The 26,992-nt window shown below is 45.7% G+C and overlaps 1 protein-coding gene across 4 annotated transcripts in view; it reads right to left on the bottom strand.

The window, feature by feature from the left end:
• The window catches only part of KLC1 (kinesin light chain 1), a 63,082-nt gene that overhangs the window by 16,111 nt on the left and 19,979 nt on the right, over nucleotides 1-26,992 (bottom strand). For all 4 annotated transcript variants that reach the window (XM_023731817.1, XM_004376747.2, XM_023731818.1 and 1 more), the window contains exons 2-9: nucleotides 15,979-16,240; nucleotides 13,964-14,194; nucleotides 10,644-10,722; nucleotides 9,936-10,161; nucleotides 5,197-5,284; nucleotides 4,477-4,578; nucleotides 2,223-2,396; nucleotides 1,956-2,055 (exon numbers count right to left, since the gene is read on the bottom strand). In XM_023731817.1, the coding sequence (XP_023587585.1) occupies nucleotides 1,956-2,055; nucleotides 2,223-2,396; nucleotides 4,477-4,578; nucleotides 5,197-5,284; nucleotides 9,936-10,161; nucleotides 10,644-10,722; nucleotides 13,964-14,194; nucleotides 15,979-16,239 (1,261 nt within the window). In that variant the 5' untranslated portion in view covers nucleotide 16,240. The remainder of the gene's footprint in view (nucleotides 1-1,955; nucleotides 2,056-2,222; nucleotides 2,397-4,476; nucleotides 4,579-5,196; nucleotides 5,285-9,935; nucleotides 10,162-10,643; nucleotides 10,723-13,963; nucleotides 14,195-15,978; nucleotides 16,241-26,992) is intronic.

Here is a 26,992-nt window from a genome sequence, read left to right as displayed (position 1 = left end):
TGAGGCTCCATCACAGGCTCCATCACAGGCTCCATCACAGGCTCCCACAGTGAGGCTCCATCACGGCTCCATCACAGGCTCCCACAGTGAGGCTCCATCACAGGCTCCATCACAGGCTCCCACAGTGAGGCTCCATCACAGGCTCCCACAGTGAGGGGCTCCATCACAGGCTCCCACAGTGAGGCTCCATGACAGGCTCCATCACAGGCTCCCACAGTGAGGCGCCATCACAGGCTCTGAAGGGAGAGACCCAAGCACCTATCCCACTGCTAGCTGCCAAATCGTGGGCACACCATGCAGTCTGTCAGTGTCCTTGCCTCTAAAATGGGGCAATGAGTGACCCACTCCACAGGACTGTTGTGGAAATCAGATGGTACTTTTAAATGGCTCAACTCAGTGACTAGTACGTGAGTGAGCGCTTCACAGACGTTAGTGATGAGGAGGATGATGGGGCGTATCACAGGAGAGGAGTAAAACTAGGCTTAAACATTTGTTTCGAAAGAATGAACAGTGTTTACAACTTACTAACACTACTTAGTGCAGGCTTAGCTGTATCTCCTGAAGTTACTCTATTGCTAGAATACATGCGTGCACCATTAACAAAACCTGACTTCCTAGAGACACCCCCAGCCACTGATTTTAATCTCTGCCCTACAAGCATGAGTGGCCATGTGACAGCGGAGGGGGAGGGAAAGCCTAACGGGACACGTTTACATCTTACCTAAGGAAAACACAAATGCCTTTCTGTTCTAACATTTCTAGAAGGATAAATCCAGTACAGAGAAACTACTTTTAACTAGAACCCAGTTAACTGGATGTCATGCTACTATTTTTGGCAGAAAGAAGCTAGCATATCACGAGGAAACGAGTCTCGCCCCAAAGCGTCATTTTTGAGAAGCAGCATTCAGGAGACGCCTGGAATCGTTACAAAGCCACCAGAGTCTCTGCAGCCAGATAACGGATGCGGCGCCTCCAACACTGGAACCTCCATGTAAACCAGTGCTACCACTACCCTGCCACACAGCCATAATCCACTTCAGGACGGTGACGCTGACAGCAAGAGGTCTACAGCTTGAGTTATTAAGAGCTAACGACAAAACCAAAGAAAGAGTACATTTGAAACCAAAAGTGGTTTCTAGAAACTCTTAATAAAGAAAACCTAAATCAGCTAAAATGCCCCCATCCCACAGCATCCTGACTCAGCAGGGTTTCCTGCACACTCGTGATAAAGGTCCTCATTCTGACCTCCTGGTGGAAAAAACTTAGCACACGAGTTTGTTTTATGGGGCCATTTAAATCCTATAAAGCATCTATTCCGTAACTGCTTATTAACACTTATAATACATGAAGGACTAGAAAGGGGCATGGTCTGGGCTCCTTAGGCCAGGCAAACAACCAGAAGGTCAGGGCTGGGACCGAGTCTGTGCACTTCATGCAGGTTCCCAGGTGGTGGTGCTGGTGCTGTGGGTCCCGGGCCCGCACGGCGGGGACTACGGAGTTACAGAACCACTGTGACAGTATTCATGGCTCCCAGAAGGTCCTTTGGCACTAGCGCATCTAGGCTGTGCCTTGAAGCCAGCGTGGAGTCTGGGTTCTCACTGCAGAGGGAGACGGGAGGATGCAGGTGAGCCCAGCAGCAGGAGGCAGCGCCTCTTCCTGGAGTGTGGGGTACGCCTCTCCCATGAGTGGGACATCAGTGAGTCCAGGGAACCACACAGTGGGAATACTCACGGAACGTTCATGGAGTGAGTGGACAAGTAAATCACTGAATGGATACCTAAGTGTGACCTAACACTTCTAAACAGTTTTTAGAAAACTGCTTCTAGAATTCAAATTAAATTCTATCCTTAAAACAGTGTGATGACTTGGATACTACTTCCAAGTTCAAGTTGGAAATCACTATTTTTAATGCATATACTACTATATCTGCTTAGAAACAGGAGTATATTTCTTACCGTCTACAGAGCCAAACTCCCTTTCGTGCGCACGAGTGAGAATCTCTTTGTACAGTGTTTCTGCTTGCTTGAATTTGCCTTGTTTCAGATAGCAGGATGCCTTAAAATAAAAAAGTATTTATATGAAGTATTTATACGAAAGTATCATATACAAAGAAAGCATACACTTTTATCCACAGACTAAATTATGAAACAGTTCAGATTTCAGAGAAATAACAATTCAGGCATTAAAAACATTCGCTCTGCAGACGACTCCCACCAACACACCAGGTTGTTCTTCGTTTTGGCCACGTTGGGGTCATCAGGCCCCAGTTTGGTCTGGTAGATCTCCAGGGCCCGCTGGTAGTAGTACTCCACCTCTTCGTACTTGCCCTGGTTCTGGCACAGCAAGGCCAGGTTATTTAACTGCTTGGCAACATCTGGGTGATCCTTTCCCAGAACCTGGGGATAAAAAACTATGCATTAGAAACACCTGTTTGTTTCACTGCCATCCAATCCATTCCCACCCTCAGGAAGAAGAGCTTTCTGAAGCATGAACGTGGCTAGGCCACACACCAGGCTCACCGTCTTTACCTGCCCCGCTGCCGTTTAATAGAAGTGACGAGCCAGCCAGCAGAGTGAGGCCTGACTGCGGGTGGGGGTGCTGATCCCCTTCACACGCTTTGCCTCACCAACTCTTACAACCAACCCACAAGGCAGGGCACGCTATCACGCACGATCTAAAGATGAGGAGGGCTATGTTGACTTGATTGCCAAGTCCTAGAGGAGCTCGAACTTCAACCCAGCCCTTCTGGACTCTAAAACCTCATGTGTTACACACTTCCTGACTACAAGCCTTCAAAGTAAACCTCAAACTCTTCACTCAGAACCTCGCTGTCCCTGCGGGAGGGACCCCAGGCCCTCTGCCCGTCCCACGCTCCGGCTCCCTCCCGTTTCCACTCCACCAACTGTGAGCTCTGCTCCCTCAGGACTCTGACCAAAGGTCATCTCCTCAGAGGGGATGTCCCTAGACCCCAATTAGAGTAGCCCTCGCCCCACCCCCACCAGTGACATCCTGAGCAAGTCACCTGGCTTTTATTTGCAAGTATCACTGCCTGGAATTACATCATCTTTCCATCTTTTTAGTGGATTACTGCCCGATCCCCACCCATTACAATGTAAGCCTGTCTTCCTCACCGATGTAACCTCAACATCCAGAGAGGGCCTGGAAGAGCAGGCAGGAAACTACTCTTTAGACGCAACAAGCACTTCATTCTCTCAGCCGGAGCCCAGGTCAGGTTCCCTCTTGACCTCTCCCCTTCCCTATCTCCTGGCTCAAAGCCTGGCCTCCTCTGGAGCCATCCCCACTGCCCACCAAGGTCTGACCTGGCCCAGCTCCGCCCGTCCTCTCCCAGTGCTCAGTACTAGACGCCAGCACCAGGCCTCTCGAGGCCTAACTGGGCTTTGATCTGGAAATCGCCAAACCCCACCAAGCCAGGGCTCAAGTCCTCAGGAAGGTCTTGCTAAGTGGGAGAATGAAAGAGCAGATATGTGGACTTGTTGGGCATCTGTGACACGTGACCCTTCATCTGCTGTATTTGTGCCTCTCTGATGATCGTAACCCCAACCAACCAAAAACTCACTGCTGTTGAGTTGATTCTGACTCATAGCGACCCCACGGTCCACTCAAAATCTGACCATTTTATTTCGTATCATGCAGATGACGTGACAAAACTGAACATGCGTAATTTGATAACAAACCCCTTTTCATTTTCCCTCTCCCACTTCCCTGCCATACGTCTCATAACTGTCAATCTCCCAGTATCAACTACACTGATAAATGACCACAAAAAACACCAGGTTATCTGCTGGTTAAATTATGAAACAGAGTTCTGATTTTGGAGAAAAAACAATGACCTTTGGTCCTGGGCCTGAATCTCTCTAACATCTGAACAGAGTACTGCTGAAATGAGCAAACTAGTTTTTTCAAAATCTAATTACCACAAACTGTAGAAGCTGGTATTAAGTATCCAAGTACACTCTTAATATTATACTTTTCACCATTTCCCTCATTTAACAGCAAATATCAATTAAATGCATAACTGACAAAGCTTTATGTTGAAAAATATAGAAAAAAAAAATACAACCTGTTTGCAAAAGCAGACTTAATTTTTTAGCTCTGAAAATAATTATTTAATTTTTAAGCTTCATAAAGCATATTTTGCAAATATTTTTTTTTTTAATTTTAGTATTTTTCTTATTGACAATTACCTGCCCCCTCGTCAGATGAAATGCTCCCAGCTCCCCTCCCAGTCCTCAGAAACTCTTTCTCAAGGGAGCCCTTTCTGGCCACCCTGGGCTCAGGACTCCCCTTTCTGAATACCCAGCCCTCCTAGACAGGTCTCAAGCACCTACTTGTACGGCCAGTCAGGCTTTGTTCTGTGGGCTGTGTGCCCACAGATGGTCAGTAACCACAGATCACAGAGGTCATTTCTCAAAACTGAGTGTTCAAATCAGGAGACAGGGTCTCGCTCTCGCACACCTTTTCTCTGATCTCCAGGGCCCTTTTGCACAGCGGCTCGGCCTCCTTGTACTTCCCTCTTTTCCCGTAGAGCACTGCAAGATTGTTCAGGGTCGCCGCCACCTGTCAAGACCAGAGAGCTCCTCAGAACGGCAAAAGCTACTAAAACACAGAGCATATGTATACAACACACAGTCACTGATACTCAGAGCGAGGTGCTCTTCACTGGATAAAACAATACCACCTCAGGTAAAAGCAAAAGAGCAACTCACTACAACACAGACAGATTAGAGAAAGTAACATTGAAGAATAGTAAAAATTAAACAAATCAACATCAACAGCACGATCTTGATTTTTCTTTATTTCACTGGAAGCCACAAAGCCAACCAAAACAAAGATCTGCATGAAAATCTGACCAGATTTTAATAAAAAGTCAATGTAAATTCTTTAGAAAAAAATTTATAGAGGTACATGCGATTTGATTTAGGATCAAAAACCGAGGTCCGTGACCCATTTGGGGTTGTGGCCGTGGACAGATGAAATGTGCACTGGGCGTGCTGACCGTCAGGGCCCCAAGGTGGACGCTTACCCTCGGGTTAAGTGAATGAAGACCTCCTACCTGCACCCCTGTGAAATGGCAGCTCTTACCTTCCCTGTTGAGTTTAATATTAAAGTGAGTCAGGTAAAAAGCTTATCAGGGAAACAAAACGTGAAAAGGGTGAAAGAAACAGATATACAAACCGCAGGGTGATCTCTGCCCAAAGTCTTTTCACGGATAGCCAAGGCGTCATTCAGTAGATTGGCTGCATCTTTGTATTTGTTCTGATCCCTGAATGGAAAACACACGTGAAATGTTTTATGTGCGGCTCACCAGGTCACCTTCTGTCGGAGTAACTTTGGAACTGTGCAATGAAAGGGGAGCTTCGACTATTTAAAAACGAAGAGTCAGTACTTCAACTGTCTACACACAAAGCAGACCCTGGCGAGGGAGCGGGCGGGGAGGAAACTCGTCAGTCCGTGCACTGCCCGGTGAGCCGTGGAATCAGGTAGTACAGATCCTGGATCCTCTGCTGACGAGCTTTCCGGGCCTGGACCCCCAGCCCGCGTCCCTAGACCTAAATCACGGGACAGCGCTGTTCCCGCAAGCGTGTTTCTGGGAAGGCTAAATGGCAGTGCAAGTGAGGCAGTCCAGAGCAGACGGAGCCTGGGGGTGGGCATCGGACGGATCTGATCCCAGGCTCTCAGCTCTGGCTCTGCCACTGAGTAGCCGTGTGGCTTTGGGAACACTGACCAACACCTCAAAGTCCCAGTGGTCCCATGTGTAAAATACCTGTATCACCTGATTCACAGTGTTGCTGTAAGAATTAAGTATGATGATGATGACATGCAACATTTAAAATGAAAAGACCTTTTTAAAAATAGAGTAAATAGATTCAAGATGTACTAGTATCTTGACTTAGGAGCCCTGGTGACGCAGTGGTTAAGTGCTTGGCTGATAACCGAAAGGTCGGTGGTTTGAAACCACCCAGCAGCTCCCCAGGAGAAAGTCCTGACGATCTGCTTCCATATAGATTACAGCCTTGGAAACCCTATGAGGCAGTTCTACTCTGTCCTGCGGGGTTGCTATCAGTCGGAATTGACTCAACGGCAATGGGTTTGGGTTTTCTCTTGATTTAGTGCACAATCTGCCACCGTTTTCTTTCTGACTGTGGTAGATAGAGACGCCGGCGACCCAGACCTCGGTTTAAATGTGTGGCTCACCACCAACGACACTGTGAGCAAGCGGCTGCTGTTGAGCCTCAGAACACAGAGAACTCGCTGCTACCCTACGAGGCTTTGCCCTGCAGACCGCGAGCAGGGTGAGGCCTCCAGGACCTCGCAGGCACCCGAATTCTAGCCAAGGGCATTGTTTCATGTTTTTCTTTAATTACTCTGTTAACACATTACAAGCTGCCACAAACTTATTTCGAGAGTCAACAGGTATGAAATAAGTTTCAAAAACTAGTAAATACAGTAAAAGGCCAACTACCTGACAGAGCTGTGAGACCTAAACAAGATGGTACCCTGAGCACTTCTGACAGAAGGTCTGGGGTTGCTAAGCAGACACTGGCAAGGTCAGCCAAGCCCTGGAGCATGCTTCCCAAGTGCTGCCCCCAGGCCAGCTGCCATCAACCTTCCCTGGGAACTCAACCTGGGAACAAAGATTCCAGGGCCCCACCCCAGACCTACTGATTCAAAAAGTGGGGGGCGCCAGCAACCTGTAACTAATAAGCTCCCCAGGAAATTCTGACTCCACTATAACTGGAGAGCCACTGCTATTCTGTTGCTCAAGACAGAAGCTGAGAAGGTGGTTAAGAACAAAACGCTTCCCAGACAACAGCTCAGTTCTTGAGGCTGCCGTTGTTGTTGCTGCGCGCCATCGAGTCGATTCCAACTGACAGCGACCCTGTAGGACACAGGAGAACTGCCCCACAGGGTTTCCAAGGAGCGGCTGGTGGATTCAAACGGCTGAGCTTTTGGTTAGCAGCCTGAGCTCTTAACCACTGCGCCACCGGGGCTCCTCTCAAGGCTAAGAGAGGTGAAAGTGGTCCCCAAAATGGAAACAAAAGTAAGGAGTAAATCTTAATAGAAAAATGGACAAGACACCACAAAACTCACAGAAGAAAACGAAAGACCACAAATACACGACCCATTCAAGAAGAGTAAGAGATGACTCAGGCTGCCCCCAGGCTGGTGAGCCTGGGGCGGGGGTGGGAACCTGCACGACCTTCTCCAAAGCAGCTCAGTCCCTGTCAGGAGTTGGCCAAATGTCTATCCTCTACTTAGCGCATTTTAGGAACTGATCCTAAGAGGAAAGAATCCAAAATCCTCAACAAAGCTTATAAAGATGTTCATCAGTATACTAATAGCCAGAAAGAAAGCTGACGTTAAATGTCCCACAAGGGAATGATGAAATAAATTACACTACAGCCACGGATGGAGTACTGAAGATGAAATATAGACAGCCACTAATTTACTTTTTCAAACTTTATACAGATATGGTAACTCTCATGCTAAAATGTTAAGGAAGAATACAGGACTAAAGAGACGTCACTGAATCCCCAGCACACGGCAGGGTGATACCTGTCATCTGTATGTTGATGTATTTACCCAATACTAAAGAACATACGCAAAAATGTCGCTCTGCTCTTAGTGGTTAACTCTATTCGTGGGTGATTTTTAGTTTGAACCTTTCTATATATTCCAATGTCTCTGCATCAAGTATTGTATAAACAGGAGAAACAACAAAACCAAAAAGTTATGTTCTTTGGGTGGATTTTTAACTCGTTTGTATTATCTAGTGTTGGCTAGATCATGTGCTATTAGAGGCCATGAACACTTAAAAAATGTTTTTACAATGAAATTCAGCATCATCTATCAAGATTTTATACACAATACCTGTGACTAGAAAACTCCTGCAGTGTTATACCCGTAAAAATCTGCAAACCACCTAAGTGTCTACAGGACAAAGGTGAGACAGAGACTAACACACACACGGCACAGCTGGCAACAGGTCCTGCCGGCAAGCTGCAGATACAGCTTCGTTTTAAGTAGCGCTGTTATGGCGCTTTCTTTTTCTGTGGATTTTGGGTTTTTTTTTTTTTGTATTTTACCAATGTTTAAAAATTGTTTTAAAAAATCACTTATCCACATGGATGTGTGGATTACTCCACTTCTCTTCCAGCATCACTGGCCCCATGCGCCACCCCCCACGCCCACCCACTATCCCTGTCCTTGCTCAGATTCCCAATATCACATCCCCAAGCTCCCAACAAGCCCATTGCCTGGTCGCCTCGCCTCCAGGCTCCGGCCACCAGCCCGTCCTGTACCAGCTGCCCACAGCCCTCCTGAGCATGGCCTGCAAGGCCTCCTGACCAGGTCCAGCCCGAGCCCAACCTGTCCACGTGCCACACAGCTTTCCCAAACACTGCCCACCTCCACCTGCTGAAATCCTACCCATCCTTCAGGGTCCAGTAAAAAGCACCCTCTCCTCCATCACTTCCTCCCTAAATCCTCTCAACTGGCAGAAATCTTTCTGTTCCAGTAACACTTCTGTATTCTTTTATTAACACACCATAATCTCCCAGCATCTATAATTATACATATGGACACAAACAGCATATTTCCTGAATAGGGCTCTAAGTTCCTTTAGAAACGGATTTAGATAATGCCCTTAGAATGTCTCCTATCTGCCAGGCACTACATACAACCCTCCCCGTGGAGCTCTCAGCATGGTATCGTAACCACCTCCACTTCAGATATGAGGAAACTGAGGCCAGAAAAGCTGACTGCTCAGAACATCACCCGTCTAGCAGGCCCTGAGCCCAGATCCAACCTGAACCCTCCTGCCTTTAACCACAAAATTCTGTTTCGTTTCGAGACCAGGAATTCCATCTTCTACCTCAAGGTCCAGAGACTCACACAGTTGGCTTTCAAAAACACTTGTTGACCTGGAAAAGCCAAACCAATGCAGAAAAATAAAGCAGGTAACTGAGACCCACGAAACTGGAGTGGCCTCGGGCAACAAGTCCTGCTGGTTCCTGTCCTGGTCCCCTCCTCCCGGTGCCCGCTCACCCTGACCCATTCTGTGCTGGTTAGCGCTGCGACATACTGGCCCAAGGACCAGCCAGGGGCGCCTTCCTCCAATGGATCACCTCCCAGTGCATAAGGGGCAGAGGGTCCACTCCACTCAGCATGTCTGCCAGGAACCTCTAAGGGTAGGTCAACATGCTAGCATAACGGGGGGACGGGGCCGTGAAGCCCACCTGGTCCTCACCTTCGAGGATCAATATTCCAATAGGAGAGACAGCAGAACCCAAACAACCCCATGCCATGCATAATGAGGAAGAAGGAAAAGAGGCATGGGAGAACAATGGGGCAAAAGACAAGCGGAACCTGAGTTGAAAGAGGAGAACAAGTTAACAGAGCCCTCGAAAGGCAGGGAGGACACCGACAGGTGTGAGCAGGAGGACACAGGAGGCGAGAGAGACCTGATGCAGAGACTTGTGGGAGAATCACAGTCAGTCAGTCGGGCCAGGGCGAAGGGGCAACACTGGAGCTTCTGCTAGAAGGCTGGATGGTCACAGCCAGCACGTTCCCCGCTGGTGATGTCTCTGCCATAACGACCAACCAAACCCGTTGTCACGGAGTCAATTCCAGCTCCGAGCGACCCTACAGGACACACCAGAACTGCCCACAGGGTTTCCAAAGAGGAGCTGGTGAACTCCAACTGCCAATCTTTTTGTTAGCAGCCAAGCTCTTAACCACTGACCCACCAGGGCTCCTTGCCATACAGCTTACCCAACATTTGGAATTTAACCCCTGGATGTTTGAAGAGAAGTGGACGAGGTTAGAAAAGGAGCGTACACAGGCTTCCAAGACAGACTGGAAGGGCGAGTGCACGAAAGGTAAAGCAGGTGAGCGGCACGGAGAGGCACTACCTGTACACCAGGGCCAGGATGTTCAGCATCGTGGCCACGTCTGGGTGGTCGTGCCCAGAGGTCTTCTCCAGATCCTCCAGGGCCTGCTTGCAGAGCGGCACGGCGACTTCGTAGCGGCCCTGCGACGCGTACTGGATGACGAGGTTGTGCAGGGTGCGCAGCCGCGCCGGGATCTCGTAGCCGCCCTGCTGGGCGGCAGCCGCTGCGCTGCTGTGCTGCTGCTGAACTGAAGGGACAAGGCGACATCAAGTATGTTTTTACAGAAGATCACCCAGAGAAAGCACATTATTGGACACTGTCTTCTCTAGCTTCTGTTCGAGTTAGCCCTTGGCCCCTAGGCTCTTTTCCCAGGACTCCTTCAGCAAGCTGGATATTAACAACTTGTCAGGGGAGGGGGCAAGGAGATTTCTCTTGAGTGTCAGAAAAACTAACCAAAACAAGTTATGTTGACCTTGCTCACTCTGCAAGACCAGCACAGATCACATCTGAACCGTCCCTACACACCCGTTCCCTAAGGTCTGGCCTAACAGTCTATATCCCCCAAAAACAAAAACGGCTGTACATTCTTTAGGAAAAGAGACAAGGCATAAAGAAATCCAATACATCTGTAAGACAAAAGGCAAGGTACGTGTGCTCCCGCTAATGATGCCAGCGACACCCCAAGAGGAGAGATCTTTCTGACACTGGAGCACGCCACACGTCACTCACTGCCTTGGCCGGGGTCATCCTCGTCATTCGGGAAGAGGTCATCCAGAGGTTCTTTGGCTGCATCAGCGTCCCTGTCCTCCTATAAGACAGACCCAGAACAACCCTGAAGTCCAGCAGGCACAGTAACTTCTCTGTTGAAAATCCTCATTATAAAAATCATTCCAATTGAAGAGTTTAGGAAAAAAGTCCATTTTTAGGATAAAATATAGGATCATCCACATTTGACTTATCCATCAGCTTAGTGCAGAATAATACAGTCTGCTAGACTAGAGCACAGACAACTTGACACAGGCCTTGGTGTGGCCATCAGAGCATCACCCATTTCTACGCTTCAGGTTATTCACCTGTCTGTTGAGGGGGTTCAGGTAGAGCAGTGAAACCCGTACTGAGATGAACGCTTATTTGGAAACCAAATATGTAAAAGCAGATTAAAATGGCGCTTCTCGGATCTCTGCAGGAACAGAGGGACTACGCAGCCTTCCTCTGTCCATGCCCTCTTCACCCTGCCCACCAACCACGCAGAACCCGTATGGATTGAACTGTGCTCCCCAAAAAAGTCCTAACCCCTGCCCAGGTGAATGTGAACTTGTTTGAGGAAATAGTTTTCCTCTGTAGATGTTAACGGCTGAGGAAATCATAGGGAAGCAGGGGGCCCTAATCCCAATCCCTTCTGCATGGTGTCTTATAAAAGAGAAGGACAGAGAGACAAACCCAGAGGGGGAGACAGCACGGGAGAAGCCTCTTACAAGCCAAGGAGCACCAGGGCTCCTGGAAACCCTGAGAGAGCATGGCCCTGCGGACGCCCGGAATTTGGGTTTCAAGCCTCCAGACAATAAACCTCTGCTCTCTAGAGTCGCTGCTGCTGCAGTTACGGCAGCCCTGGGCACCAATACAACCCCCGAGAGCGGCTCCCACCTTCCAGCTTCAAGTCTCTGACTCCCGTCTCCCCACAGACTGCTGACTGGGGAAGAATACTAACCACACAATGGAGAAAACGAGCAGCTTGACCAGGTGAAGAACGAGCACCATCAATGGGGCAGATGAACGGGTCTCCCTCTGGAGGGGACGATCAAGGAGGACACAATCCCACTTTTATAATACTCCAGGCCGGAGGCATAGTGTGAAATATTCATAAACAAACACTGTTATAGGGTGCCATCAAGTCAATCCTGACTCAGCAACCCCATGCGACAGAGCAAAACTGTCCCATAGGGGTTTCCTGGCTGAAACCTTTATGGAAGCAGATTGCCAAGTCTTACTTCCGCAGACCGGCTGGGTGGGTTCAAACTGCCAACCTTTCTTTCAGTTAACAGCCAAGCGCTTAACTACTGTGCCACCAGAGACAAAAACCCAAACTGAGAAACACTGTATAAAACAATCGCCTGTATTCTTCAAAAGTGTCAATGCCACGAGAAACAAAGGCTGAGGCCCTGCTACGGGTGAGAGACGACTAAGAGACGTGACAGCTACACGCTCTCTACGTCCTGAGCCATGTCCTGAAACAGAAAGACGAAATGCTCCAAGGACGCTGCTGCGGAGACGGAATACACGTGGACCCCACGGCAGAGGAAGTACCCTCTAGACGGTCCATCCCGAACCTGACACCTGCACTGTGATTCTGCAGGACTCTGCCCTCAGCCTGGGGACAGGCACGTAGAAAGCAGCATGAGAAGCAGCGGGGGCCTGGGATGGATGGGGGCACTGCCCACCCCAACATGGCTCAGGAAAAACACTCACACCCTCAAAGAGCAGGGAGAGCCAGCTCACTGCATCTTTTCTATGACTCTGACATCTTTCAAAATAAAAACTTTAAAAAGTCTCTGCCTAGGAATTCAGCTTTCCCTTCTCATGTATGATCATGTGGTCCAGGTAAACCACCGGCTGGCGCCAACATTTCCACTTGTTCTTATTTCCAAAGCAGCCTCTAGCAGCGTGTCTTCTGAACCAAAGCGTTTAACTGTCCCCGACCCAGAGCTGTAACACGATACGGCAGGCGCAGGCTTGCTGGTGCTGAGCACAAGACTAGCCCGACAGTCTCGGGATGCGGGAGACAGACAGCGAGCCCACAGGCGTACTGGCTGTGTGTGTGCATGCCTGGCACAAGGCAGGCAGAAGAACTGTCAGCTCTACGTACAGTGTGGGATCCTGGACTGGATCCTGGAACAGCAAAAGGACACTAGTGCAGGGACTGGTGGAATCTGAATAAAGTCTATAGTTTTTAGTTACTAGTAATGTACCGATGGGAGCCCTGATGGCGCAGTGGTTAAGAGCTCGGCTGCTAACCAAATGGTCGGCAGTTCAAATCTACCAGCCCCTTGGAAATCCTTTGGGGCAGTTCTACTCTGTCCTATAGGGTCGCTATGAGTCGGAATCAACTCCATGGCTATGGGTTTGGCTTATGTTTTATTTTTTGGAATGTACCAATGTAGACTTCTTAGTCATGTAAGATGTTAGCATTAAAAGAAACTGGATGAAGGGAACATGGGAATTCTCTTAAGTCTCTTTGCAACTTTTCCGTGAGTCTAAAATTATTCCAAAATAAAGTTTATTTTAAAAAGAAGTTAACTGAATCAGAAACAATTAGTAGATGAAAAATAGTTGAGAATGGGATTAACATGTAAAGTGAGCTGACAGAAAAAGAAAAAACCAAAATCCTGGGAGCCCCAGCACTGCAGGAACAGAAAGGTAAGCTAGCACGGGAGCCGAGGAGGAGCACGGGAAGGGAGCAGAACCAGAAGGACACAGTCAAGATCACGAGCCCCAAAAGCTGCAGAAGTCAGGGCGGAGCCTGGGTCGCAGACAGCTGGGGCTGGCAGCACGGGGGGAAAGGAGCCGAGCAGGGCGACAGTGGGGACCAGCCTGCGGCAAGGGAGGCACGAGCAGGGCCTCACTCAGTTACAAGAATTTTCACATTTTCTCACCATTATTCTAAAAGCCAGAGCCCTGGTGGCACAGAGGTTAAGAGCTCAGCTGCTAATCAAAGGTCAACAGCTCAAATCTACCAGCCGCTCCTTGGAAACCCTATGGGGCAGTTCTACTCTGTCCTACAGGGTCGCTATGAGTTGGAATTGACTTGATGGCAACGGATTTGGTTTTTTTGAGTTATTCTAAAAGCCACAAAGGAAAAGAATATGGCGAAGAGAACTTACGGGACCTTCCGAGCGACACAGTGTAAGGGACTCAATTCCAAGACCCACCATCCTTGGTCTTGCCAAACACAACACCAAATGGGACAGGAAAAGACTCACAGCTTTACTGAAATAACCTACTGAACACCACATAGTAAGTGTCAACGCCAAACTCACGACAGAACCACTTACGGATGGAGAGATGTCATCATCGTATTTTTTTAACTGATTCATGAATTCCAGATGTTTCTTCTCTTCCTCCAGCTGGGCCACGGACTGCTCACTCTTCTGCAATTTCTGCTGGGTGTTGGCCAGCTCGTCCCGCAGCCACTGGTTCTCCTGGCACAGACGGCGGACCTGGGCGCGCAGCTTCTGCTTCTCTGACTCCACAGCATTCAGGTGATTGGACAGAGCCATCATCACCTGCACAGACAGACACGTGTCAACACTGTCCTCCAGCGTCCAGCAAGCACTGCCTTCCATCCATTTACGCAGTCTTTGGTTTTAACTCTAAGCCGACACGTGCACGTATTTTCTCCAATGTACATACGAGCTCAGCTTGCCTCTGAATTCCATTTCTACCCTTCAGCCACAGGCTACATGTGGGGCATGATAAAGAATACCGCAATAGACTCAGAACACCCACAAAAATTGTGCAGTCCTTCCCATCTGAGAGCATGTTGGTTGGAGGAGCAGTGTACACACAGCTACTCTTCCGAGGGAACTGTGTGTTTTTACTTTCTACCTAGATGCTCCCAACACAATTCTTGGAAAGAATGGAGAAAACCTTCTGTGTGTGAGAGACGTGTGTACACACACCCGTGTGCATGTGTAGAGGTGTGGGTGGGGCTGAGAAGAGCAGGACTACACATCTCCAGTGTTCTGAGAGAAGAGAAGGGGTCTCTGTAGCCACGGCACAGGGTGTTCACTAGCTCGAGTCTACGTGTCTACACCGTAAACCCAGGATTAGTTTCAGGAGCAGACCTGCTAGAGGCGAGAAGCAAGTTCCTAGGAGGACAAGAGCGGAAAGGCTAGGGGAAAAGCTGGCTGGCTTCAGTCTGTCCTCTCCCTAGATCATGTTCCCTCTTTATTCTCTCAAGTTTAAAACCCGAAACTCCAAAAGTGGAGTTGCTTCCTTCTTTCTTAATCCTAATATCTGCCAAACTAAAAAAGGAAGTTCATGTTCCTTTTCAGCAAGAGAACATGAGAAACAGCAGACTCACAGTAACCGAAGTTCCATTCCTATATCAGCACCTGTGATGTGGTTAGGATGAACAGCTCTCCAGTGAGGGTACGGAAGGCCACTCTGATAGAGGATCGCTTCCTTTATGAAAGCAGAAACCGCTAACCCAGAGCCTCTACTCTGCATCACTCAATCACTATACCAGAAGACAACTAAGAAAGAAGCTAATACTTAGTGTATTTAATTTTACCTAAGATATGTTGGCAGAGACAGCAGCTTCCAGAAGTTATTATGAGAGGGGAAAAAAAAACCAAAAAACTTAGATGTTCCCAGCTTTTTCATCTGTTTCCAGCATGACAGAAACAAGGTTTCTTCGAGTATGCACAGCAAGATGTGCTAGGGTACCGCCGAGACTGCTAGCTGCCAGCCGTCGCCCCCTCACCCCTTCCTCCTTAGGCAGAACCTGGAAGTCTAAGAGGGTAAGGCAGCATTCCCAGCCCAGCCCAGCCATGTAGGCACGCTCAGCCAATGAGATTTAGCAGAGTCTTGTGTACAACTTCCAGGAAGGAACCTCACAGGGAGGCAGCCTGTCCTTCCTGATCCCTCCCCACCTGGAGGCCACCTGCCAGGGTGTGGCACAGCAGGGGGGGAGGAGCCTGATGACCTTGCTGCTGAAACTATGTGGGACAGCCTCCCTCAGTACCTGCTTTATGCAAGAGAGATGCCTGTTTGTGTTGTTTAAGCCCCTGAGACCATTTTTGATATACGTAGCCAAATTAAATCCTAAATGATAAACAGGTTTCCTTTACTCTGACTCTAATGTTTTAAAATTCAGATATGCACGAATCTATAATCCTTTATATAACATCCACAACCCACATCCGAGCTGATCTCTGCTATTCTCTAAGTATCTTCCCCAAACTTTAGTTAAAATGCATCTTTCGAATCACACCTCCATTTTTCCAAAAGGTCAAGTTGAGGCCCAAGCCATTCTCATCTACACCTGTGCAGTTCCCGTCTATACCTGTGCCTCGCTCAGGCCAAGCTCCAGCATTTCCAGTGACTTGCGGATCATGTTGGATTTTTCTTCCACCAGGTTACTTTCATCATCTTTCTTCAAACACTTCAGTGTCTCAAGTAAACTTTGTAAAATGGAATTATGCTCATTCTTCAGAGCCTCCAGCCCCTGAATTACTTGCTTTGTCTTAGAAATAATTTCATCCTGTGTAAGCTTCTCCAGCTTGTCTTCCTTTATATACACCATTGTGGACATGTTGTCATACATCCTAGAATGGAAAAAGGAAAAAAAAATTAAGACATCCTATCACAGGTTTAATCTGTTAGATCTTCAATAAAGTCTCCATGTGTCAACATTTTTAAATGAACATTTTTAGAGGCGGATAATAAATATGTGTTTATCATTTAGTACCTTGACATACTATCTTCTATATAGTTCCTGGGTTTCCAGACCAATTTAATTACTTTTCTGGCTTATGTCTGGATTCTTTTTGATGGGTGAAATAACAGCAATGGAAACTAATGCCAAAGATTAAAAGTAGGAAAACATCCAATGGCATTTGCAAAAAACAGCGCCTCACCCAACAAAAATTCCTCTGAATGTTTGTACGCTTTTTTTTTTTCTTAAAGAAATGCAGAAAATGAGGGCTGTGGAGACGAAGGCCTTGGGGAACATCTAGCTCAATCGGCATAATAACATAGTTTATGAAGACAATGCTCTACATTCTACTTTGCTGAGTAGCGTCTGGGGTCTTCAAAGCTTGTGAGGGACCATCTAAGGTACTCCACTGGACCCACCCCGTCTGAAGCAAGGGAGAATGAAGAAAACCAAAGACACAAGGGAAAGATTAGTCCAAAGGACGAATGGACCACAACTACCACAGCCTCCACCAGATTGAGTCTAGCACAACTAGATGGTACCCAGCTATCACCACTGACTGCTCTGACAGGGATTACAATATAGGGTCCCAGACTCAACTGGAGAAGAATGTAGAACAAAATTCTAACTCACAAAAAAAAAAGACCAGACTTACTGGTCTGACAGACGCTGAAGAAATCCCGAGAGTATGGTCCCCAGACATCCTTACAGCTCAGTACTGAAGTCACTCCTGAGGTTTACCCTTCAGCCGAAGATTAGACAGACCCAGAAAACTAAAACGAGACTAAATGGACACACCAACCCAGGGGCAAGGACGAGAAGGTAGGAGACAGGAAAGCTGGTAATGGGGAACCCAAGGTCGAGAAGGGAGAGTACCGACATGTCGTGGGGTTGGCAACTAATGTCACAAAACAATATGTACATTAACTGTTTAATGAGAAACTAGTTTGCTCTGTAAACCTTCATCTGACGTACAACTAAAAAAAAAATTTAAAAAAAGAAATGCAGAAGTGCCACTAAACTCTTGGTAACCTATTTAACCAGAAGTCTTGAGACGTGGCCACATAGCCCGAAAAAGGAAGGAAAAAACAGCAGAACAAGGGAGCAATAGGGGCAGCAGCAGAACTAGACTAGACCAGTGTGAGGCACGCTAGGACAGTGAAGCAACCAAGACTGAGCCATACTGTAAAGACTGAAGAAGGTTCCTACCATATGACCCAGAAATTCCACTCCTAGGCATACACCTCTCCCCAACAAAAAAAAAAGGAACACAAACAAATACATGTACACCAAAGTTGATTGTAGCATTATTCACAATAGCCAAAAAGTGGAAACACCTAAACGTCTAACAAGAGATAAACGGATAAACCAAATGTGCTACGTGTATACAGTGGAGCATTACTCAGTCATAGAGGGGAATGAAGTCCTAACACACACCACAACGCGGATGAACCTTGAAAACATGTACTGAGTGAAATACGTCGGTCACAAAAGGACAAATACCGTACAATCCCACTGATGTGAAATACCTAGAATTTGGCAAATGTATACAAATCAAAGTTTATTAATGGTTACCGAGGGGGCGGGGGAAGGGGCGTCACTGTTTAGGGGGCACAGAATTTCTGTTAAGGGTGACGGAAAAATTTGAAACAGATATGATGGTCGTACACCATGTTGTTGCTGTTGTTAGGGGCCACTGAGCTGGCTCTGACTCACAGTGACCCTATGTACAACAGAACAAAACACTGCCCTGTGCCACGCCATCCTCACAACTGTTGTTATACTTGAGCCCACTGTTGCAACCACTGTGCCAATCCATCTTGTAGAGGGTCTTCCATCTTTTTACTGACCCTCTACTCTACCAAGACTGATGTCCTTCTCCAGGGACTGGTCCCTCCTGATAACATGTCCAGGGTATGTGAGGCGAAGTCTTGCCATCCTTGCTTCTAAGGAATGTTCTGGCTGTACTTCCTCCAAGACAGGTTTGTTTGTTCTTCTGGCGGTCCATGGTATATTCGATATTTTTCGCCAACACCATAATTCAAAGGCATCAACTCTTCTTTGGTCTTCCTTATTCATTGTCCAGTTTTCACACAGATGAGGCAACTGAAAACACCATGGCTTGGGTCGGGTGTACCTTAGTCCTTAAAGTGACATCTTTGCTTTTTAACACCTTAAAGAGGTCTTTTACACCAGATTTGCCCAATGCAATGTGTCGTTGGATTTCTTGACTGCTGCTTCCATAGGCGTTGATTATGAATCCAAATAAAATAAAATCCTTGATAACTTCAATCTTTTCTCTGTTTGCCATGATACTGCTTATTGGTCCAGTTGCTGTAATTTTTGTTTTCTTTATGCTAAGGTGGAGCCCTGGTGGCACAGTGGTTAACAGCTCAGACTGCTAACCAAAAGGTCGGCAGTTCAAACCCACCAGCCGCTCCTTGGAAACCCCATGGGGCAGTTCTACTCTGCCCTATAGGGTCGCTACGAGTTGGAATTGACTCAATGGCAACTTTTTTTTTTTGTTTTATGTTAAGGTATAATCCATACTGAAAGCTGTAGTCTTTGGTCTTCATCAATAAGTGCTTCAAGTCCTCTTCACTTCCAGCAAGTAAGGTTGTGTCATCCGCATAACACAGGTTAATGAGTCTTCCTCCAATCCTGATGTCACGCTCTTCTTCACACAGTTCAGCTTCTCGGATTATTTGCTTAGCGTACAAGTTGACTGAGTCTGGTGAAAGGATAAAACCCTGACGCACACCTTTCCTGACTTTAAACCACATAGTATCTTCTTGTTCTGTTCAAACGACTGTCTCTTGGTCTATGTACAGGTTCTCCGTGAGCACAATTAAGTGTTCTGGAATTCCCATTCTTTGCAATGTTATCCAGAATTTGTTATGATCCACACAGTCGAATGCCTTTGCATAGTCGATAAAACACAGGTAAACATCTTCCTGGTATTCTCTGCTTTCAGCCAAGACCCATCAGACATCAGCAATGATATATCCCTTGTTCCATGTCACCTTCTGAATCCAGCTTGAATTTCCAGCAGTTCCCTGTCAATGTACTGCTGGAACCGTTTTTTAATGATCTGCAATAAAATTTTACTTGCATGTGATATGAATGATATTGTTTGATACTTTCAAGATTCTGTTGGATCACCTTTCTTTGGAATGGGCATAAATATGGATCTCTTCCAGTCAGTTGGCTAGGTAGCTGTCTTCCAAATTTCTTAGCATAGATGAGTGAGCGGTTCTAACACTGCATCCATTTGTTGAAACACCTCAACTGGTATTCCGTCAAATCCTGGGGTCTTGTTTTTCATCAATGCCTTCAGTGCAGCTTGGCCTTCTTCCCTCAGTACCACTGGTTCTTGATCATATGCTACCTCTTGAAATGATGAATGTTAACCAGATCTTTTTGGTACAGTGACTCTGTGTATTCCCTCCATCTTCTTTTGATGCTTCCTGCATTGTTTACTATTTCCCCCGTAGAATCCTTCAATATTGCAACTCGAGGCTTGAATTTTCTCTTCAATTCTTTCAGCTTGAGAAATGCCAAGTGTGTTCTTCCCTTTTGGTTTTCAATCTCCAGGTCTTTGCACATTTCATTATAATACTTTGTCTTCTCCAGCCACCTTCTGAAATCTTCTGTTCAGCTCTTTTACTTCACACCATTTCCTCCTTTCACTTTAGCTACTGGACGTTCAACAGCAAGTTTCAGAGTCTCTTCTGACATCCATTTTGGTCTTTTCTTTCCTTCCTGTCTTTTTAATGACCTCTTGCTTTCTTCATGTTTGATGTCATTCCACAACTCGTCTGGTCTTTAGTCATTAGTGTTTAATGAGCCAAATCTATTCTTGAAATAGCCTCTAAATTCAGGTGGGAGATATTCAAGGTCATACTTCGGCTCTCGTGGACTTGTTCTAATTTTCTTCAACTTCAACTTGAACTTACACATAAGCAATTGATGATCTGTTCCACAATCAGCCTGTGGCCTTGTTCTGACTGATGATATTGAGCTTTTCCATCGTCTCTTTCCACAAATGCAGTTGATTTGATTTCTATGTATTCCATCTGGTGAGGTCCACGTGTACAGTCGCCGTTTATGTTGGTGAAAAAAGGTATCTGCAGTGAAGAAGTCCTTGGTCTTGCAAAATTCTATCACCAAGACCATACTTTTCCAACTACTGTTCCTTCTTTTTTGTTTCCAATTTTCACATTTTAATCACTAGTAATTATCAATGCATCTTGACTGCATGTTTGATCAATTTCAGACTGCAGCAGTTTGGTAAAAAATCTTCAATTTCCTCATCTTTGGCCATTAGCGGTTGGTGTGTAAATTTGAATAACATTTGTATTAACTGGTCTTCCTTGGAGACATATAGATATTACTCTATCACTGACAATGCTGTACTTCAGAACAGATCTTGAAATGTTCTTTTTGAGACTGAACGCAACGCCATTCATCTTTAATTTTTCATTCCCGGCATAGTAGACCATATGATTGTCCAATTCAAAATGGCCAATACCAGTCCATTTCAGCTCACTAATGCCTAGGATGTCAAGGTTTATGCATTCCATTTCATTTTTGGCGACTTCCAATTTTCCTAGATTCATACTTTGTACGTTCCACATTGCAATTATTAATGGATGTTTGTAGCTGTTTCTTCTCATTTTGAGTCATCCACATCAGCAAATGAAGGTGCTGAAAGACTGACTCCAACCATGTCCCTAAGGTTGACTCTAATTTGAAGAGGCAGCTCTTCCCGAGTCGTATTTTGAGTGTCTTCCAACCTGAGGGGCTCATCATCTGGCACTATATCTGTTCTGCTGCTATTCATAAGGTTTTCACTAGCTAATTTGTTCAGAAGTAGACTGCCAGATCCTTCTTCCTACTCCGTCTTAGTTTAGAAGCTCAGCTGAAACCTGTCTAATGTGGGTGACCCTGCTGGTATTTGAAATACTGGTAGCATAGCTTCCAGCATCACAGCAACAGGCAAGCCACCACAGTACAACAAACTGACGTGATGAACATAATTAATATCAATGAATTGCACATGTAAAAATTACTGAAATGGCAAATGTTTTGTTATATATATTTTTACCACAATTAAAAAAAAATACCAAAGAACAAGACTAAAAGGAAATATGTAGACATTAAAAAAAAAAAAATCCTGAAAAGAGATATAAAATATTTACATAAACAAGAGCATACTATGTTCCTGGAGAGAAAAACAAAATGTCATGATAATATCTATTATTCTCAAATTAAGTTGTAAATAAATTCAGACAACTATTTTTAAAAAAACACACGAGGAGGATAAGGGCTAAAAATGCCCACTGGATTAGACTGGCGGAGAGGTCACTTGGGTGAAATAATATGCAGACTGGAATTCACTTTAAAATACTAGTTTTTTAGAACAAGAGGAAAAGGGGAGAGGGAAGGGGTGCAGAAAACGAGATCAGCAAAATGTTGGTAACTGCTGAAACCAGGTGTCTTAGGCTGGGTTCTCTAAAAGGGCAAAACCAGTAAAGCGCATAAATACACAGAGAGAGAGAGATTTCTATCAAGGAAACGGCTCACGTGACTGTAGAGGCTGGAAGTCCCAAGTCCATGGACCAGGATAGAGGCTTCTCTTGACTAATGTAGCCACAGGTGCTGGCGAACCCAAGATTGGCAGATCGAGAGGCAAGGCTCTTGCTCATAGGCTGTGAAGATCGATGAATCCCAAGATTGGCAGATAGGTTGATAGCTCAAGTCCGAAGAACTGAAGGTCAGATAGGCAGCCACAGGATCCAGAGCAAGCAAAAAGCCAGAATGTACGCTTATATTGAGATGCAGGCCACACCCTCAAGGAAACTCCCTTTGAACTGACTGGCTACTCACAGTGATTCCATCATGGGAGTGATCACATATAAACACTGAGAATCATGGTCCAGCCAAGTTGACACACAATCTTAACCATCACACCAGGCGACAGTCTGTCCTACTATCCTTTCTAGTTTTGGGTATGTTTAAAATTTTCCATAATTAAGTTTTTTTTTTTAAGTCACAAACACTGATCATTCAGAAAGCCTGAACGAGAAGTCAGATTACATGTCAGAGTTATTCCTTCACTACACTTACCATTATCATCTTATCTGTTATCTTATTTGTTTTCATATATTATCTCTCTCCGTCTCCTTTAATATATGCTCCAGTAAAAAAGGTAGGGACTTTATCTAGCATATCACTGAGTCCACAGACCTGGAATGCTCCTGACCCACGCAGACAATCTGTGGAATGGATGGACTGAGAGACAGCTGGGGGACAAGGGGGGAAAAGTCCAAGCAGCAGACATAGACCCCCCCCCACATTGCACTGGGGTGTAGTCGGGGCCCTGGTGGTGCAGTGGGTAAGAGCTCGGCTGCTAACCAAAAGGCTGGCAGTTCAAATCCACCAGCCGCTCCTTGGAAACCCTATGGGGCAGCTCTACCCTGTCCTATAGGGTTCCTATGAGTCAGAATCGACTCGACGGCAACGGTTTTTTGTTTGTTTGTTTAGGGCATGGCCACACGGGCAGTAAGATCTGTCTACAGAGACGGCAGCCTGCCCAGTTAAGGGTGGTCAGTGCCACACCGCCACAGGCCACAGTGCTGGCTAAGAACAAGGAGAAAGCGCGGCACTTCTGTTCACATCAAAAAAATAAAAAAAGGGCAGAGGGTTTAAATAGGGGTAGGAAAACCACAGGAGGCAGGACTTATGTACAGGAAAGAAAATCAAAGCAAAATTGAGGAGACGAATGAATTCAGTAAAAAGTCTGGATAAATAAATAGAAATAGTAATAGAAATCCAATTCTAATTCTTTAAGGATTAGGTAACGGATCAGCGACAGTGCACCACCAGCTCTGCCCATCTTGCAAAGACTTCAACGACAGACGGGAATGACGGATACAGCTGGGGTCTTCAAAGCCTGTGAGCGGCCATCGAAGATATCCACTGGTCTCACCCCATCTGGAGCAAGGGAGAATGAAGAAAACCAAAGACTCAAGGGAAAGATGAGTCCAAAGGACTAACGGACCACAACTACGACAACCTCCACCAGACTGAGTCCAGCACAAGCAGACGGTGCCCAGCTACCACCACCGACTGCTCTGACAGGGATCACAAGAGAGGGTCCTGGACAGAACTGGAGAAAAATGTAGAATAAAATTCTCACAAAAAAAGACAAGACTTACTGGTGTGACAGAGACTGGAGAAACAGCAAGAGTATGGCCCCTGGACATCCTTTTAACTCAGTACTGAAGTCACTCCTGAGGTTCAGCAGACCCATAAACCAAAACGAGACTAAATGGGCACACTAGCTAAGAGGCAAGGACAAGAAGGTAGGAGGGGACAGGAAAGCTGTTAACAGGGAACCCAGGATCAAGAAGGGGAAAGTGCTGACGTGTCATGGGGTTGGCAACCAATGTCACAAAACAATATGTGTATTAATTGTTTAATGAGAACTAATTTGCCCTGTAAACCTTCATCTAAAGTACAATTTAAAAAAAGAACTATTTGAAATATAGATATTTAAAATTAAAAAAAAAAAAACCGAATTGTTGAATACATCTGTTAGCTGGATGCTGGAGGGACAGGGGACTTATGGTCATTTTCTAAAAGTTACTCAAAAAAAAAAAAAAAAAATCAAACCCGTTGCCATCGAGTCAATCCCCATCCACAGCAACGCTATAAGACAGAGAAGAATTGCCTCGTAGGGTTTCCAAGACTGTAATCTTTACAGGAGCAGACTGCCACATCTTTCTCCCGTGGAGTGGATGGTAGGTTCAAATCGCAACCTTTCAGTTAGCAGCCAAGCGCTTAACCACTCTGCATGACCAGGGCTTCTTACTTCCTCATTCACATGATAACATTTCAAATATCGTATTGCAGAGACAGGGCTCTCCAAATCTTCTACTTCCCCAGCTTATACCTCACACTACCCTCAGGCACTCCTTGGTCACAGCAGTTTCCACGTCTCCTTAGAGGCATCATGGTGTAAATGTGCCCGTCACTGCTTCAGAGAGGAGACATACAGTGGTGTAGATATTTATACCATTTGGTATCTCTCCTAATTTCTGAACTACAACACTATAACTAAAGGTGAGTTATATAATAAATGTTATTAAGGCAACTAGCTATTTAGAAAAAAAAATAATAAAGTTAGACTCCTACCCTCAACTATACACTAAATTCCAGGTTGATTAAAGAATTAAATGTAAACACACACACAAGACCTACAAGAAAATAAAAGTGATGGTCTAATGCATACAGGCAAAGATAGAAAGTGTTCTATGAATAAAAAACAATACTGAAAACTGTAAAGACTGAGAAAATTTACTTAAAATAAAAACTTCTGAAGTCTGTTGTAGAAACTAAATCCATTTCTGAGGGAGTGCTATTTGGTGGCCCTTCCATAGCAAAGAGTTCAGAAGTACACAGGTTCTCAGCTCAATGTACAGGTTACATGGATTTCTGAAAAATAAAAATTACTAGGAGTCTACGTCAACTCAAACATCACACTGTGTCAGCTTATAAATCACACTATTAGACCTTTTTCCAACTCTGATGCTGTGTAAGCCTAGATATGTGTTCTGTGAATGGCTGAGCAGCCTGGGGCCAGCCATACCTGAACTGGGCCCCCTTTCCTCCCCCTCACTATCAGAAGACCTCCTGCAGCCTCAATTCACCTGTATGTCAAGTGGGAACAATACCCATCTTTCCTGGAACACGGTACACGCCCAAAAATACCCGCCTCCCCCTCCTCCCTCCCATCGCTCCAAGTGACACAGGTTATTCTCATCAACTATGGCAAATTTTTATTTACCAATATCATGCTTTTATTTCCAAAAAAGAAAAGAACTTTTTAAAGTCCTATTATTTACTCTCTGAAAGCAAATTATCTTAATCCAAAATCTACGATGTAGAATCTGATGAATCTAGTATCTGAATTAGCTCCTAAGACATGAGAAGCCCTCCTTAGGGTCAAGCCTCTGAAGTCGCTGCTCCACAGGTAAAGCTACAGTGGCCTATTGGCTTCAAATCTCAGCACTTAAGTCTCCAGTAAAATTATGCCTACAGGTTATGGGGGCCACCGCCTAAAACAATGAAGACAAAATCATCTTAACACTTCATTATTTTTCATTTAATTGTAGGACTCTGTTTGTTTCTGTCACTTTAGATAGTTACTCACGTCTGTAAGTTTCACTTGGTAGCACAATGGTTTTGATACATATTTTTAATATACATGAGTCTGATGTCCAAGGATACTTCGATCAATTATTCATAGAACAACACTGTGAAGACGTGAATTGGAAACTGATGAGAACCGATCTTATTTGGACTCTTGATTAAATCCTGCCTATAGCATTTTGCGGCCTGGAAATAAGCAACTCTGACCTTCTGTAACGCCATTTGAGAAACCATGAAAACAGATGTGTTCTGACATGATGGGACAGAGGAGGGCTCACTGGCTGACACACAGGAAGCCCAAGGGAAAAGGCTCTTGATGAAGAGAGAAGGTAACTAGACACCTACAACGGCCACACGTGAGTTCAGACAGACAGGTCACCGCACCATCCGTACTCGGATTATGAGTTCTTCAACATCCTCTCTGACAGGTAAGGGTTTGTACCTTTACAGTAACTGAAAAGGGACGGTTAGCAATAACCCCTAACATGCACAGATGTAACTAATGTTCCACTATTTGGGTGAGACAAAAACATGAGGTAAAAATAAAAATTTGCATATTCTGTTGCTCTACATCTACTTTGAAGCAATCCAAGCAGAGGTAAAGCAACAAGATACAGAAACTAACTTACTACACACTAAAAGTCCACCTTCATTACTAGCTTAACTCTAGAACAAAAAAATCACTCACATTATTTTACATAACACAAAAGCCAAACTAGAAACCAACACAACAGTAGTACTGCACACACCTCTCAGCGCAGGCACTAGGCACTCAACGGACCCTGTCCATTCTTTCTTTCAAAGGTTCAGTGGTTCTATCCCTTCTACTAGTCCTTTATGGCAAGACTGAGTGCTTTACTTACTCTAACACACTAGGGCAAAACACAGAAAGCCTTTGGAGTTACAACAATTAACTCCTGCCCAGAGATGATGCGAACTGACAGGCAGGGTGGACAACTCTGTACAATCTTAGGTGGATGCTTGTCTTAGTCATCTAGTGCTGCTATAACAGAAATCCACAAGTGGATACCTTTAACAAACAAAAGTTTATTCTCTCAGCCTAGCAGGCTAGAAGTCTGAATTCAGGGCGTCAGCTCCAGGGGAAGGCTTTCTCTCTCTGTCAACTCTGGAAGAAGGTCCTTGTCATCAATCTTTCCCTGGTCTAGGAGCTTCTCAGCCCAGAAACCCTGGTCCAAAGGACACGCTATTCTCCTGGCTCTTGTTTGTTGGTGGTATGAGGTCCCCAAGTCTCTCTGCTTGCTCCTCTCTTTTATATCTAAAAAGAGCTTGGCTCAAGACACAATCCAATCTTGTAGACTGAGCCCTGCCTCATTAACATAACTGCTGCTAATCCCATCTCATCAACATCATAGACATAGGATTTCTAACACACAGGAAAATCACATCAGATGATAAAATGGTGGAC

This window comes from Trichechus manatus, unplaced genomic scaffold (genome assembly GCF_000243295.1).
Source record: "Trichechus manatus latirostris isolate Lorelei unplaced genomic scaffold, TriManLat1.0 scaffold00045, whole genome shotgun sequence".
Taxonomy (NCBI): Eukaryota; Metazoa; Chordata; class Mammalia; order Sirenia; family Trichechidae; genus Trichechus; species Trichechus manatus.
This window is presented reverse-complemented; position numbering and strand designations above follow the sequence as displayed.